The sequence below is a fragment of the Gorilla gorilla genome, chromosome 10 (genome assembly GCF_029281585.2).
Source record: "Gorilla gorilla gorilla isolate KB3781 chromosome 10, NHGRI_mGorGor1-v2.1_pri, whole genome shotgun sequence".
Lineage (NCBI taxonomy): Eukaryota > Metazoa > Chordata > Mammalia > Primates > Hominidae > Gorilla > Gorilla gorilla.
This window is the reverse complement of record NC_073234.2, coordinates 22,098,276-22,112,800: the sequence shown is the minus strand read 5'-3', so window position 1 is coordinate 22,112,800 and position 14,525 is coordinate 22,098,276. Positions and strand designations below refer to the sequence as shown.

The following is a 14,525-nucleotide window of genomic DNA, read 5'->3' as shown; positions in this document are numbered from 1 at the left end:
TGTCCCAAAAAAGTGGAGCTATAACTGTGGGAAAAGGGGATCTGAAGTCAGACACAGGATCCACAGTAGCCTGGGGACCTTTTTCACCCCCGCCCTTGAGCAGGCCCCAACATAACCGGCTGAGAAACCTCCTCTGCCAGATCCTGACCTGAGCCAGGAGGCGGCCAGGAAACTGGATTTTGGGACTGGAATTTCAGAGAGGAAGCTGGAGAGCTGCAGGGTGGTCATCTGTCACTTTATTTTGCCCGTCTTGTAGCATGTGGGTCTTTCGCAGCAGGAAGTGTGTTTTACAACCAGAGCCCCCGCCCTCCTGCAGCGCAGGCGCAGCTGGCTGGGCTCCTGCTTCCCACACTCCACCTCATCCATATTTGTCCTTGTCCCTGCCAGTCTCGAAAAGGCACTCTGTCACGTGTACACAGGAAAGGGCCCTGACAAGAGGATGGGACTGCAGTTGTGGCTGCCAGGTCTCACTCTCCCTTAGATGGTCGGCGGGGTGGGGGTGGAGGCCAGGGCTGTAGTGCAGCTCCCGCAGGTGCTGGCTCAGGGGGAGCAGGCAGGCTCCGGTTTTCGGTAATCCTCCTGGATGGGGATGGTGCTGCCCTCCTCCTCCCTGGGGCAGCTGTAACGACAAGGCTCTGCAGGCTCCACAGGACTTTCTCCTTTGTCTGCAGAAGGAGATCCGATGAGTCTTGGCCAGCAGTGGGGGCAGGGGGAGACGGGAGAAGGAGATGGGTAGAGGCGGGTGCGCTTGGGGGAGGGGTGTCAGGAGCACGCCAGCTAAGGGGAGAGAAGGGGTAGGACCAAGGCTGGTGAAGTGGAGCTGGTGGGTTTCAGTGAGATTCCAGGCGTGGGCAGTGGGGTTGAGCCAGTGGGGTGTGGTGCAAGGGCAGGACCGGAGACCTGTGTTCTGTCTCTTACTTGATCTGTATTTCCTTCGTTGATGGAGGAACAGGGCCCCGGCCAGGGTGAAAACAAGGAACATTCCAGAGAAGATCACAAGGATGCGAATAAAATCGGAGCTGCACAGGGATCTTTGGGCTGTAATAGGAGGGGACACACAGGGGTTAGGGGAAGGTCTAGCCCTTGGCTCCTTCAGCCCAGCCCTCCTGTCACCTTGCCTCTCCCCTTTCCCCCACCTTATTCTATCCCACCCGCCACCGTTGGCCAACTCCTCTCCTAAACAGTGGACTCTGCTTTTTCCCCTCCTCTTATCCCTAATCCTAGGAGCTTTCTGTCTGGCTTCCCTCCTGGCCCCTCATGTATGCATTCTCTCTAGCGGTGGGGATTAAGGAGAAAACTCACGTGGCCAGTGGGTAGAGAGAGTCCGGGCAGGCAGCTGCCTGAAGTCAGCCAGAGTCTGCATGTGCCCAGCTGTCCTGGCCTCCAGCATCTCTGGAAAAACAGAGACAGAATGAGTAGCAGCAGGGAACCCCATAGGGCACATCTGAAGGCCTGAGAGGTGCTGGACGGGATGGGAAGGCAGAAACAGGCTGACCTTATCTAGGGGTAGGAGTGGGGAGTACTGGCTGGGGTATCACCGCTACCCCACGTGATGGCACAGAGAGTTGCCTGGAACTTACCACTGACATAAGGTAAGTGGGTGGGCTGAGGGTGTGGGCTCAGGGCCTGAGACGACCGAGCTGTCAGCGAAGGGTTTGGAAGAGGATCACACTCGGTGCACTCCTTGTCCCTGCACTGCCAGCCATTGCGACAGGCACACTCAGCATTGGCAGTGATGGTGCAGTTGCGAACGAGAAGACCTGGGGGAAGAGAGGACCAGGGAGCATAGGACACTCAGACCTGTGGAGACCTTCAAGGTCCACTTGCTTCATCCCCCAACCCCCATCCCAGGCCCACCTCTAGGGACGTGCTTCCCTTTCCATTCCCACCCCTGCAAAGGCCTGCCCTTTGCTCACGGTCCCCCAATGCCTTTGCCATTATTATTGTTATTAAAGAAGAAGGTTGGACCTTTCAGAAGGAAGATTCATGGGTTCAGACATAGAAACCATGAAAAGTAGAAAGAGCTTATATGACTTTCTCTTGTACTCCCTGATACATTTTTTATTTTTTATTTATTTTTTTGAGATGGAGTCTCGCTCTTGTTGCCGAGGCTGGAGTGCAATGGCGTGACCTTGGCTCATTGCAACCTCTGCCTCCCGGGTTCAAGCAATTCTCCTGCCTCAGCCTCCCAAGTAGCTGGGATTATAGGTGCCCGTCACCACATCCGGCTAATTTTTTGTATTTTTAGTAGCAACGGGGTTTTACTGTATTGGCCAGGCTGGTATTAAACTCCTGACCTCAGGTGATGCACCAGCCTCAGCCTCCCAAAGTGTTGGGATTATAGGCGTGAGCCACTGTGCTCGGCCCCAATACTTTAATAACTTTTAATTAAAGTATAATATACGTACAGAGAGGCACGCATGATTGTAAAGCTTAAGAATTTGTACAAATTTGGCTCACAGGCATAACCAGCAGCAGATCAACAAATAGAAAATAGCCGGGTGAGGCAGGGAATTGCTTGAACCCGGGAGGTGGAAGTTGCAGTGAGCCGAGATCACGCCACTGCACTCCAGCCTGGGCAACAGAGTGAACCTCCGTCTCAAAAAAAAAAAAAAAAGAAAAGAAAGAAAGAAAATAGCCAGGTGCAGTGGCTTATGCCTGTAATCCCAGCACTTTGGGAGGTTGAGGTGGGTGGATTGCTTGAGCTCAGGAGTTTGAGACCAGCCTGGCCAACATGGTGAAACCCCGTCTCTACAAAAAATACAAAAATTAGCTGGGCGTGGTGGTGCACACCTGTAGGCCCAGCTACTGGGGAGGCTGAGGTGGGAGGATCGCTTGAGCCCGGGAGGTGGAGGTTGCAGTGAGCTGAGATCATGATACTGCACTCCAGCCTGGGTGACAGAGTGAGATCCTGTCTCAAACACCACCAACAAAAAACAAAACAAAGTATATTAGGGATTCCCAGGGGCTGGGGCTGGGGCTGGGGCTGGGGTTGGTTGGGGGGAAGAAATGGGGAGTCATTGCTAAGGGGTACAGGTTTCTCTGGGGTAACGAAAATGTTATAGAATTAGATAGTGTTGATGGCTGCACAACCTGTGGATACACTAAAATAAATAAATAATAAATAGTTACTTGATTACAGTTACTTAGCCTTTATTTTGTTTGTTTGTTTTTTGACAAGAGTCTCACTCTGTCACCCAGGCTGGAGTGCAGTGGCACGATCTCAGCTCACTGCAACCTCCGCCTCCTGAGTTCAAGTGATTCTCCTGCCTCAGCCTCCCTAGTAGCTGGGATTACAGGTGCGTGCCACCACACCTGGCGAATTTTTTGTATTTTTAGTAGAGATGGGGTTTCACTGTGTTAGCCAGGATGGTCTCAATCTCCTGACCTCGTGATCCGCCCGCCTTGGCCTCCCAAAGTGCTGGGATTATAGGCGTGAGAATTTGCCTTTAAAATATACATTTTGCTCAAGTGTAGGGGTCCAATGCTGGGTGGCTGGGTGTTAATTATCCTGGGGGCGGGGGTGGTAGGGCACTAGCTGGGCTGGGCTGGGCTCGCTGGCGACTGGTTTGAGAGGAGGGTGATTCAGAGGAAGGCAGTGACACCCAGATGTGGGACAGGCCGCAAGGAAGCCTGGTGGGCCTTAGGGCAGACACTTGTGGGGACCCGGGGAGTCCTAGGTGCCCTGACAGGTGGAAGAGGGGTGCAGAAAGGGAGGATGTCAAAGAGAGAATGTCAAAGGTCATAACCAAACCTAACAATTTTCTTCTACTTATCCCTTTTGTCAGGACAAGGAGAGGGACAAATTCCTTCTTGGCATCCTTATGGCCCTGTGACCTGCTAATGAATGCTGACCCTGAGTTGCTACTAGAATTTGGTTTCCTTGTGGCTTCCCAGGAGTTGTGAGCCATGTTGGATAAGGACCTGCAAGGGAAGAATGAGGAAGCCTGGGACAGTGCAGGAGGGGAGAGCACTGGTGGTAGGGAGGAGTGATGACAAGGGTCTCCGCCAAAAGGGAAATGGAGGGGTTAAAGAAGCTGCTGGGGAGGGTTAAAAACAGTGTGTTCTCACTCGTAGGTGGGAATTGAACAATGAGAACACTTGGACACAGGAAGGGGAACATCACACACTGGGGCCTGTCGTGGGGTGTGGGGAGGGGGGAGGGATAGCATTAGGAGATATAACTAATGTAAATGATGAGTTAATGGGTGCAGCACACCAACATGGCACATGTATACATATGTAACAAACCTGCACATTGTGTACATGTACCCTAGAACTTAAAGTATAATTAAAAAACAAAACAAAACAAAAACAATGAGGTGCTATTGTTTTAGTGGTGAGTATCCGGAGACCTGGGAGTTCTATTTACCAGGTATAACCTGGGCTCAAAATTCCAGGCTGACTTCAGGCATGTCCTCATCTCATAGATGCCAGCACTAAGGCCCAGAGAGGGCCGAGCTCATTCAGCCCACCCATCTTCTCACCCCTGGCCGCATTTCCCGGGGGTCCTTCTGCAGCCAGGTGCTGCTGCGGTACTTTGGGATCTATTGGCTGAGCTCCCAGAGAAGGATCATGGATTGGGCTAGTTTGGAACAAGTGAAGGGACTGAAGATGGGCTCAGTATGGGGCGAAGACCTTCAGGAAGGGTCTGCAGAGTGAGTAGGGGGGTTTTGACTAGGAAAAGTTCCAACCCTGCAGGGGCCGCTGCCAAGAGAAAAGCATCTATTACAGTTACATTTTTAAGTTAAGTAGACTGAAGAATATTTCTTGTGTATTAAAGATGTTCCTCTTTGGTTGATTTGCAATGGAAAAGCTTTTGTTTTCTTTTTTTTTTTTTGGAAACAGGGTCTCACTCTGCTCACTCTGTCTCCCAAGCTGGAGTGCAGTGGTACAGTCACGGCTCACTGCAGCCTCCACTTCCTGGACTCAAGTGATCTTCTCACTTCAGCCTTCTGAGTAGCTGGTACTACAGGTTTGTGCCACCACGCCTGGCTAACTTTTTGTATTTTTAGTAGAGACAGGGTTTTGCCATGTTGCCCAGGGTGTTCTTAAACTCCTGGGCTCAAGGGATCCGCCTGCCTTGGCCTCCTAAAGTGCTGGGATTACAAGTGTGAGCCACTGCTCCGGCTTTTTGTGTGTGTGTGTGTGTGTGTGTGTGACAAAGGGTTTTGCTCTGTTACCCAGGCTGGAGTGCAGTGCTGTGAGCAGCCTGGACCTCCTGGGCTCAAGTGATCTTCCCATCTCAGCCTCCCAAGTAGCTGGGACTGCAGGTGCACTACCATGACCAGCCAATTTTTTTAGAGACAAGGTCTCACTATGTTGCCCAGCTGGTCTCAAGCTCCTGGGCTCAAGTCTCTACAAAATATGCAAATACCCTTCTGCCTTGGCCTCGTAAGTGCTGGGATTATAGGCATGAGCCACCACATCTGGTGTTGGTTTTTGTTTTTATTTTTACGGGACCAGGCACTATAGCTCACACCTGTAATCCTGGCACTTTCAGAGGCTGAGACAAGAAGATTGCTTGAGCCCAGGAGTTCAAGGCTGTGGGGAGCTATGATTGCATCACTGCACTCCAGCCTGGGTGACAGAGCTAGACCTTGTCTCTAAACTAAACAAAACAAAACCCAGTACCAAGAGACCCAGTGACACCAAACACATTTTGCAAGTAGGTAGTTTAATAGTTACAGTTACCTAGTTCTAAAAAGTGTCTTGCTAGAGAACATTTGTTCAAAGGGGCCACTTTAAAGCCTGCTATTCTAGTGTATACTGGCCGTAGTTTTTGAAATTGTAGCGAAGATGGAGAAATAATAACAGCATTCATAAGCACAACTGCAGATATTATACTTCTTAGTTTAAAAAAAAACTTTTTTTTTGGAACTATAAAATAAAAACACGGGCTACATACATACTCATTTTCTCAAATTGGCTTTTGTGCAAAAAAAGGTTGTTACCTATTGGGTTGTTTTGTTATTTCCTTAGAAAGATGTATTCCAAATTCCCAATGGCCAACCTACACATGTGCACTCTGGGAACAGTCAGTTTATTGGTTGGGGGTTGCTTGCCCGAAATCTGGGGTCATAGAGTCACTTCTCTCATTTTATTGTCTTGATCCTATCCATAGACCCATTCTCACCAATCCCTCAAATTCTATTTATCCCTTTCCTGAAATACTAGATGTCTGCCCACGTTAATTCATGCCCCACCTAGGGTGCCCCATTTCCCAGCATTGGCTCCACTTGCTGTGAGCCTTGAAGAAGGCCAAAGCTTTGGCCCCCTCATCCTCCTTGCACCCCCAAACCCGTCACCAGCCTTGCTCCCCCAAATGCTTGTCCAGTGTCCCCACCTACACACCCTTGCCCACCTCACCAGAGTTACAGTGCCGACAGCTCTCACAGTGGGGCCGGGTGTGGTGGTCGGGAGAGAAGGAGACCCCCGGTATGCAAGGATCACACTGAGCAGCCTTTCTGTGCTGGTCACAGTCCTTTACGAGGAATGTTCCTGGGAGGAGAGGGTAAGGGATCAAGGCCTGAGAAGGGCTGGTTCTCTGCCCTCTTCAAGGTGGTGCCTCCCCACAGCTGCAGGATTTCCCTCCTTGCTTGAGCTCAGTCTCACCCTGCGCCTATTTACTGTATTAACCCCAGTCCTCTCTCTTTCGCCACTCACCTGGCCCTTACCAAGGCCCCCTCTTACCTGGCTCGCACATCTGGCAGCACAGCTTTCCCTGAGCCCAGTAGTGCCTCTCTGGGCAGCTCTTGGGGGCTGGAGTAGCTGAGAGCCCCACCAGGGTCCCCAGAACGCACAGCCACCAGGGATGTGGCTGTGCCATGGTCCCTGCCCAGGGAGCTCCTTTCTGTGCCCAGTTGCTGATGCTGGCCTCTGGAGTTAGCACCTCCAAGCTGGGCGCTGTTGTCTCTTCTTTGCACCCCCTGGGCAGTGGCTGCTTCAGGTGGCAAGCCAACCTTTGAAGGCAGAATCTCTATTGTGGCTGTTTTTTTTTTCTTTCTCTCTCATAGCAGCAACCTCCACCCCCTTCCCCTTCCGTGTGCTGGGGAGAGTATTAAAGAGCAAACTCTGTCAGACCTGCTGCTCTTCAAACATGCTTCCTCCAACACATGAGCCTTCCTTAGTTTCCGCCTCTCCTGCTCATGAAGCATGTAGCCCACTGACTCCTGCTTCTTTGACAAAAAGGTGATGGACACACAGTCGCTCACCCCTCCTATTCATGCACTTGCGCACAAAGGTGCCCATGTTACCCCCTACCACAACCCACCCCCCCATCCACAGTTTACAAACGAGTTTGCACATCTCCTGTCTCCCATACCTGCATCCCTCCTTTCACAGACAACAGTTGAAAGAACGAAGGAGAACCAGAATTGAGCACAGGTCCACAAGCTCTTATCTGAAACTTTGGGGGTCAGATAAGTTTTGGAATTCAGAATTTTTCAGGTTTATACAGAAACTAGCACCACAAAACGCCCTTGGGGAGTTGGGGTAGTCTCATAATCAAACGCAACATTTCTGCAGCAAAACTATTGAATATTTACACCAACTGGGAGGAAGCTTAAATAGCCTTGTCTCAACTGAGGTCTGGTTTGATGGCCAAACGAGTTTGCTACAGAATGCTCAGAATTGCAAGCAAGGGGCATAGAGCTGCCTCTCTTCTGTCACACTCTGACAGATCACCTATGCTCTCCTTTAATCCTCATGCCAGTCTCTGATGTGGGTGCCACCTACTGCCCACATGGCCTTCCCTCTCAGACCCTTGCTCACTCCTTACTTTTGTGCCATCTTTATCCTCCCCTTCCCACCTCTGGCTGTGTCTGTCACTGGTGTCCTGGATCACCTGGAGCATCTTCTTTCCTAGCCTTGGGCACTTGGGATTAAAGGTAGCTTCCTACAGAGGTCATCTCTTTTTTATTTTCCCAGTTCTCCCAGCAAGACTTATTTCGGGATATTGGAAACAGCTAGACTTTTCCCTCTGAGTCAATGGGGACACACACGGGTCAGCAGCCTCCTCCACTCTTTCCTCAGCAACCGATATGTGGAGTGGCTTATTTCCCCAGGAAGTTTTTAATTCAGGGGCTTTGCCGTTGTTTCCACACTGTTCATAAATGTCACACTGCTGTGGTCACACCTGTCAGATCTGTTCTCTATCTCACTCTGTAGTTTCCTTTCTCCTCATTTTCTCCATTCTCTTTTCTTTTCCCAGCCCCCTCTGCAGCTCTTCATTGGGGTCCACTCAAGTCAGAAGCCGCATCTGGGTGTGATTCAGAGAGCTGTTTATGCAAAACCACCCTTGTCACCATCAGGCAAGGCACCTGAATTCCCACCGCAGAGAGTGCTGTGGCCCTGAGGACTTTTCTGTCACCAGCCATTTCCAGGTTGTGGTAAATGTCTTCACTGCAGGCATGGGGCAGTGGGGTGGCTAGCTGACAGCAGGCCCTGAGAGGATGGATGAGACCCTCAGAAGAATCATGAGGAACTGGGGACCTTTAGGAAGAAACTTGTCGAACAGGGACTTGGAGTTCGCTGAGCCTAGCAACCTTGAACCGACTGGGAACTGCTCACTAGCCTAAGGCTGCTGTCCTCTGGGCCAAAGCCCATCTCCTCTTTTCTACATATCACTTCTCCAGGGGGTCAGAGCAGGAGCAGGGTCTGCCTGGCTTTCCTGGAGCGCCTCGGCCAAGAGGAGGAAAGCCAGGTTTCTGGACGTTTTTCTTTCCTAGGCAAATAGAATGAGCTCATCTCCAGTACTCTTTGCATCCGCTTCTGGTGAGCGTTCCCCATCCTAGGCTGGCTCCCTGGACGGGACCTTCCTTTTTTTTTTTTTTTCCTCCCTCCATCTCACTCTGTCACCCAGGCTGGAGGGCAATGATGCAATCTCAGCTCACTGCAACCTCTGTCTCCCAGGCTCAAGCCATTCTCACGCCTCAGCCTCCCGAGTAACTGGGATGACAGGTGCGCACCACCACGCTCAGCTAATTTTTGTATTTTTAGTAGAGATGGAGTTTTGCCACGTTGGTCAGGCTGGCCTCAAGTTGATCCGCCCACCTCGGCTGGGATTACAGGGGAGAGCCACCGCGCCCGGCTTATTTTTTGTATTTTTAGTAGAGATGGGGTTTTGTCATGTTGGCCAGGCTGGACCAGAACACCTAGCCTCAGGTGATCTGCCTGCCTCGGCCTCCCAAAGTGCTAGGATTACAGGCACGAGCCACCGTGCCTGGCTGGGCCCTTCCTTTTGTCTAGAGGCCCTGGGATGCAGCCCGCTGACATCTTCCTTGAAATCTCACACAACCACTTTCTCTTTTGGGGTCAGCCTCTCCCCCATGCCTGGCTGGGGCATAAAAATATATAGTATTTTCTCAACAGCTCCCTGCTTTTCTTTCCTTTCCAGAAACAGGCCCACAGCAGCCCTTCTTGAGAACTCTGAGGACTCTCATGACTTTTTTTGGTTCTTTTTTTTTTTTTTGAGACAGGGTCTCTCACTGTTGCCCAGGCTGGAGTGCAGTGGCATGATCTCAGCTTACTGCAACCTTTGCCTCCCAGGTTCAAGCGATTCTTATACATCAGCCTCCCAAGTAGCTGGGATTATAGGTACCGGCCACCATACCCGGCTAATTTTTTGTATTTTTAGTAGAGACGGGGTTTCACTATGTTGGCCAGGCTGGTCTCAAACTCCTGGCCTCAAGTGATCCGCCCTCCTCGGCCTCCCAAAGTGTTGGGATTACAAGCGTGAGCCACTGTGCCCGGCCTCTCATGACTTTTGAGAGGGCCTGACCAACCCTCCACCTGGCCCAGTGACTGTAGCCTAGATGTCAGCCAGGGGCACCCTGCTCCTTAAAATCTAGATAAGATGCTCTTTGCTTCCCACTCAGGGCAAGTCCTGGGCAGGCTGTCCACCTGCATGAGTTCCAGTAGGTTGGGTGTTCTTGTGGCCGCCTCTGGCTCTGATTTCTCTTTCAGCTGAAGTCTTGTTCTTGCCTCCGTGTCTCCTGTCTGTTCCCTTACCTGTACCCTGCCTCAGGCCCAAATTGTCGGACACAAGACTTGCTTAAAGTTTCCTCTAAACCAGCTCTAAACAGAAGGCTGTTAGGTGTGGCAGACTTTGTCTTTTTTCTCCAATTTTTATGAATCAATAACCTGTTAAAGCGCTCAGCAGGACCAGTCTCTGCAAGACCTTTCCTTAGGAGGAAGTTCTGTTATGGGACAAAGATGTCCGCAATCACTGTTCCTGACTTAGGCTTCCTGAGTCTCATCACCCGAAGCTCTGAGTTTGTCTGGCCTTCTTTGTCCCCTGCTCCCCATTGCTTCCTCCCCGACTCCCACTTTCTTCAATGACCGCCACCAGCACTGCTGCTCCCACCACCTTACAGCCTCCTTTCCAGCAAGGCTTTGAGAGGCCACCTGGTCAGGACAGTGAGTTAAGCTCATTAATGAGGTTCTGGGTCCTCACAGCTCTGTAATTTTCATTTCTGCACCTCCCCAGTCTGGGTGACACAGGAGACTGACCAACTATGGGTATTTCCAGCCTCTGCCCACTCCTCAGAAGCCCAGCACAGCTCCCAGTGTCTCCTAGCACATAAGGCACTGGCTAAACATTCGATGGTCCAGCTCAGCTTTGTGCCGTAGCGGCTCCGTCCACAATTATAAAATGGAAACGTCAGAGGGCTCAAGGCCCCTTGGACCTCCTCATTCATTTGACAAGCGTTTTTTGCACATCCATTTTGTGTTAGGAACCGGCTAAGTAATGGGGCACAAAGATGAAAAACAAACAGACAAATATGTGGTTTCTGCCCTGACGGAGTTGACACACCAGTGTGAGAGTCAGACATCGATCATATAATCTCAAAGACAAATGTAAAATTGGCCAGGTGAGGCGGCTCACACCTGGAATCCCAGTCACGTTGGGAGGCCGAGGTGGAAGGATTGCTTGAGCCCAGGAGTTTAAGACCAGCCTGGGCAACAGAGTGACACCCCGTCTCTACACATAATAAAAATAAATTAACTCGGTGTGGTGGCACGTGCCCATGGTCCCAGCCACTCGGAAGGCTGAGGTGGGAGGATCACTTGAGCCCAGGGGGTCGAGGTTGCAGTGAGCCATGATCATGCCAGTGCACTCAAGCCTGGGTGACAGAGCAAGACCTCATCTCACAAAACCCAAAAAACAAAACAAAATTAAAATTAGTAATGGTCATTATTGCTATGAAGGAGAGAGTTGGGGTGCAATATAGGTGTCTATACCCCTAATAGGGGGATTTAAGGGGTAGGGAGTGCCTCATCCAGGAAGCAAAGTTTAACAGAGATATGTGGGATCTGGCAGCTCTCCACCTTCGTGAGAATTATTACTTCCCTTGGTTTCTGTGACATGATTCTATTTTCCTTGCTTTGACCACTTGTTTTTTAAGTGCTATTTTTTATTTTTTTATATACAGATTATATACAATAGGGATAATCTGTTCCTTGAAAGCCCGGTAGAACTTGATTTGCTTGTGTGTAGCTGTTTCACTGTTATTATTATTATTTTTTTTTTAGGCTGTCTTGCTCTGTTGCCCAGGCTGGTGTGCAGTGGCATGATCTTGGCTCACTGCAACCTCCTCCTCCTGAGGTCAAGTGATTCTCCTGCCTCAGCCTCCTGAGTAGCTGGGATTACAGGCGTGCGCCACCACACCTGGCTAATTTTTGTATTGTTAGTAGAGACGTGGTTTCACCATGTTGGTCAGGCTGGTCTCGAACTCTTGAGCTCAAGTGATCCACCCACCTTGGCCTCTCAAAATGCTGGGATTACAGATGTGAGCCACTGCACCCGGCATACTTTGCCATTCTTTTTCTAATGTATTGGATGCTTAATTAATTTAGAAATTTCTTATTTTCTAATATATGCATTTAAGGCTATAAACTTCCCTTGAAGATCTACTTTAGCTACATCTTATCAGCTTTGCTATATTGTTTTTTTCATTATTGTTGATTTGCTTTTCCCATTATTATTTATTTTTACCTATATTTCATTTATAAATGCATTACAAATTTTCCAGATCTGTGGGGCTTAACTTTTTGTTGTTTATTATTTTAATTTTAAATTTATTGTGGCCCGAGCACTCTGTCTGTGTAGCATGGCAGGCAGAACGTTGGTCCCCCGAGGACATCTGCGCCCCTGAACTGCATGTTAATATGGGAAAGGGGAGTTAAGGCTGCAGATGGAATCAAGGTTGGCCTTGAGATGGGTGATTATTCTGCATTATCCAGGTAGACCCAGTGTAATCACAAGCATCCTTGTAAGTGGAAAAGAGGCAGAGGAGACAGCACCAGAGAGGCAGCTGCGTGAGAAGGATCAAGATGTTGCTGACTTTGAAGCTGGAAGAAGAAGGCCATGAGCCTCAGTATGTGGGAGGCTTCTAGAAGCTGGAAGGGGCAAGGAGATGGATTTGACCCTTCAGCCTCCAGGGGCAGCTGTACCTGCCATCACTGATTGTAGCCTGGTGAGGCCTGTTTTAGACTTCTGACCTGTAGAGCTGTAACATAATACATTTGGGTTGTTTTCAACCACTAAGTTTGTGGTAATTTGTTGCAGCAGCTGTAGAAAATGAATACATATGAATCCTCTGGCATTTGTTTGAGATTTGCTCTATGGCCTAGTATGTGGTTGTAAATGTTCCATCTGTGCCTGAAAAAATGTATATTTCTAATTCAGTAGTCTCTGCTTTTTTTTTATTTTGTACCCCATCAATAAAATGATTTTCTGCATGTATCCCCAAATAAACAATATTTTATTTATTTATTTATTGATAAACAGACATGTTTAATGATAGCTTGCTTTTCACGGAGATGACTACAGAGACTTCTAATCTATAATCCAGGAGTATGTAACCATGCAGCACAGACCAATTAGCCACATGTAAAATAAACTAGATTCTTACCACAACTACCCTGTAAACATGGCAACTATTCTTTCCAAGAGGACCCTAATTTTATGTGAAAACACCTGCTGTGGGGGAACCAGAAACCTAGCTATGTGGCCAAAAGTAAAAACCAAAGGAAAAAATAGCAATTCAGTGGTTAATTGGTGAAAGCAGGGAATTTGTGCCCTTTACTGTGCTGCTGCTTTGGTCTTTTTCCTTTTGCTCTTTTTGTCCCTCTTCTCAGCCCGTCCATGTTAGCTCTCAGTAGGTTTGAATAAGCCATCTGAAACTTACTTCCTTGGAGTTCACCACAGTGCTCATCTTCTTTTTCCCATCGATAGCTCTTAACAGACACTTGTTGTCTGAGGGCTCAAAGCCCTCCACAGAACCTTTCTTTGGAATGGGTTTGGTTCGACCATCATACTTCTTCAAGGTGATATAGACGCTGCCCAACGTCCGGCACTTCTGGAAGAGTCCGGTCAGCTCCGTCAGGAATTGCTTGCTCTCCAACGACATCGCTGCGGCGACGCTGGCTCGACTCCCCACGATATTTTAAATAAATTAATCATATATTATATACTCAAATAGGTTCTATGTAAGTATATGTAGACATTCTAAAGTTCTAAAGGATGAGATAGAATTACATAGTCACATACAGAAACATAAAAAGGATGAGATTGGCTAGATGCAGTGGCTCATGCCTGTAATCCCAGCACTTTGAGAAGCTGAGGTGGGAGGATCGATGAGCTCAGGAGTTTGAGACCAGTGTGGGCAACAACAACAAAATAATAAAAGTAAAATAAAAAGAATGAGATAAGGATAGGAAAAACAATTTTTAAAGATATCGCATTTACTTATTTGCAACATAAAAGATCTAGTTGCTCTCATTAAAATATTAATAGGTAACAACATTTTCCACAATATAATAAAACATTAACAGTAATATATTTAGTAAGAGCAATATGATTTAATGTGTTTTGTTATTAAAAAACTTTCCTCAACACTTTATATAGATTGATCTGAGTCTAAGCACAAATATTTGATTTTTATGACGGACTTAGATGAAAAAGTTTCTCTAGGTCAGACTGTTTCAGGTGTGTTTTCTAATTTTGAATCAAAAGTGCATCTTCAAGCCCATCACAGTGGCTCACACCTGTAATCTCAGCACTTGGGGAGGCTGAGGCAGGAGGATGGCTTGAGGCCAGGAGTTTGAGACCAGCCTGGGCAACATAGTGAGACCCCACTGTACTCCAGTGCCGGTGACGGAGTGTGACCCCATCTCCATTAAAGAGAGAGAAAGAGGGAAAGAAAGTGCATATTCAACAGGCTTTTTCTGTGGGCCACCTTGGTGGTTGGGTTGAGTACATGTCCCTTCAGTGTTTTTGCAGTTGCTTTTGTCAGACGCCCCAGGGATGTCACTGGCTTGAGACCAGTTTTCATGTTCTTTTCTTGGGGATAAAGGAGGTTTCCCAACCATGTGGGTAATATAAATTTTACCCCCATACCTGGCCGAGCACAGACCTGTAGTTATGTTTTTTGTTGTTGTTGTTGTTATTGTTGTTGTTGGTTTTTTTTGAGACGGAGTCTCGCTCTGTCGCCCAGGCTGGAGTGCAGTGGCGCGATCTC

At 48.7% G+C, this 14,525-nt stretch overlaps 1 protein-coding gene and 1 long non-coding RNA gene across 4 annotated transcripts; one reads left to right on the top strand and one right to left on the bottom strand.

Moving 5' to 3' along the window:
• Positions 1 to 380: 380 nt before the first annotated feature.
• Positions 381 to 12,763, top strand: LOC134756548 (uncharacterized). 2 transcript variants are annotated; one of them, XR_010129295.1, is made up of 6 exons: positions 381 to 464; positions 953 to 1,592; positions 3,202 to 3,299; positions 3,789 to 4,975; positions 8,213 to 8,384; positions 12,247 to 12,763. It is a non-coding gene; the product is annotated as an uncharacterized lncRNA (long non-coding RNA). The 2 variants fall into 2 exon arrangements; XR_010129294.1 differs by having other exon boundaries at positions 431 to 1,592; positions 3,182 to 3,299.
• CD27 (CD27 molecule) lies at positions 541 to 6,978 on the bottom strand. Of its 2 annotated transcripts, XM_055358486.2 has the most exons (7): positions 6,694 to 6,829; positions 6,367 to 6,501; positions 5,695 to 5,784; positions 1,581 to 1,760; positions 1,303 to 1,392; positions 919 to 1,038; positions 541 to 665 (listed from the first exon to the last, which is right to left on the bottom strand). In XM_055358486.2, exons 1-7 carry the CDS (start codon positions 6,827 to 6,829, stop codon positions 541 to 543), a joined length of 876 nt encoding a protein of 291 aa, XP_055214461.1. The 2 variants fall into 2 exon arrangements, with proteins under 2 accessions (XP_055214461.1, XP_055214460.1); XM_055358485.2 differs by lacking the exon at positions 5,695 to 5,784 and having other exon boundaries at positions 6,370 to 6,501; positions 6,694 to 6,978.
• Positions 12,764 to 14,525: the final 1,762 nt, after the last annotated feature.

Coding starts and splice junctions, on each gene's coding strand:
- CD27 (XM_055358486.2), bottom strand. CDS start 6,829: ATGGCACAGCCACATCCCTGGTGGCTGTGCGTTCTGGGGACCCTGGTG. Junction 1,039..1,302: donor TCTCTCTACCCACTGGCCAC/GTGAGTTTTCTC, acceptor CTCCTATTACAG/CCCAAAGATCCCTGTGCAGC. Junction 666..918: donor ACGAAGGAAATACAGATCAA/GTAAGAGACAGA, acceptor CTCCTTCTGCAG/ACAAAGGAGAAAGTCCTGTG.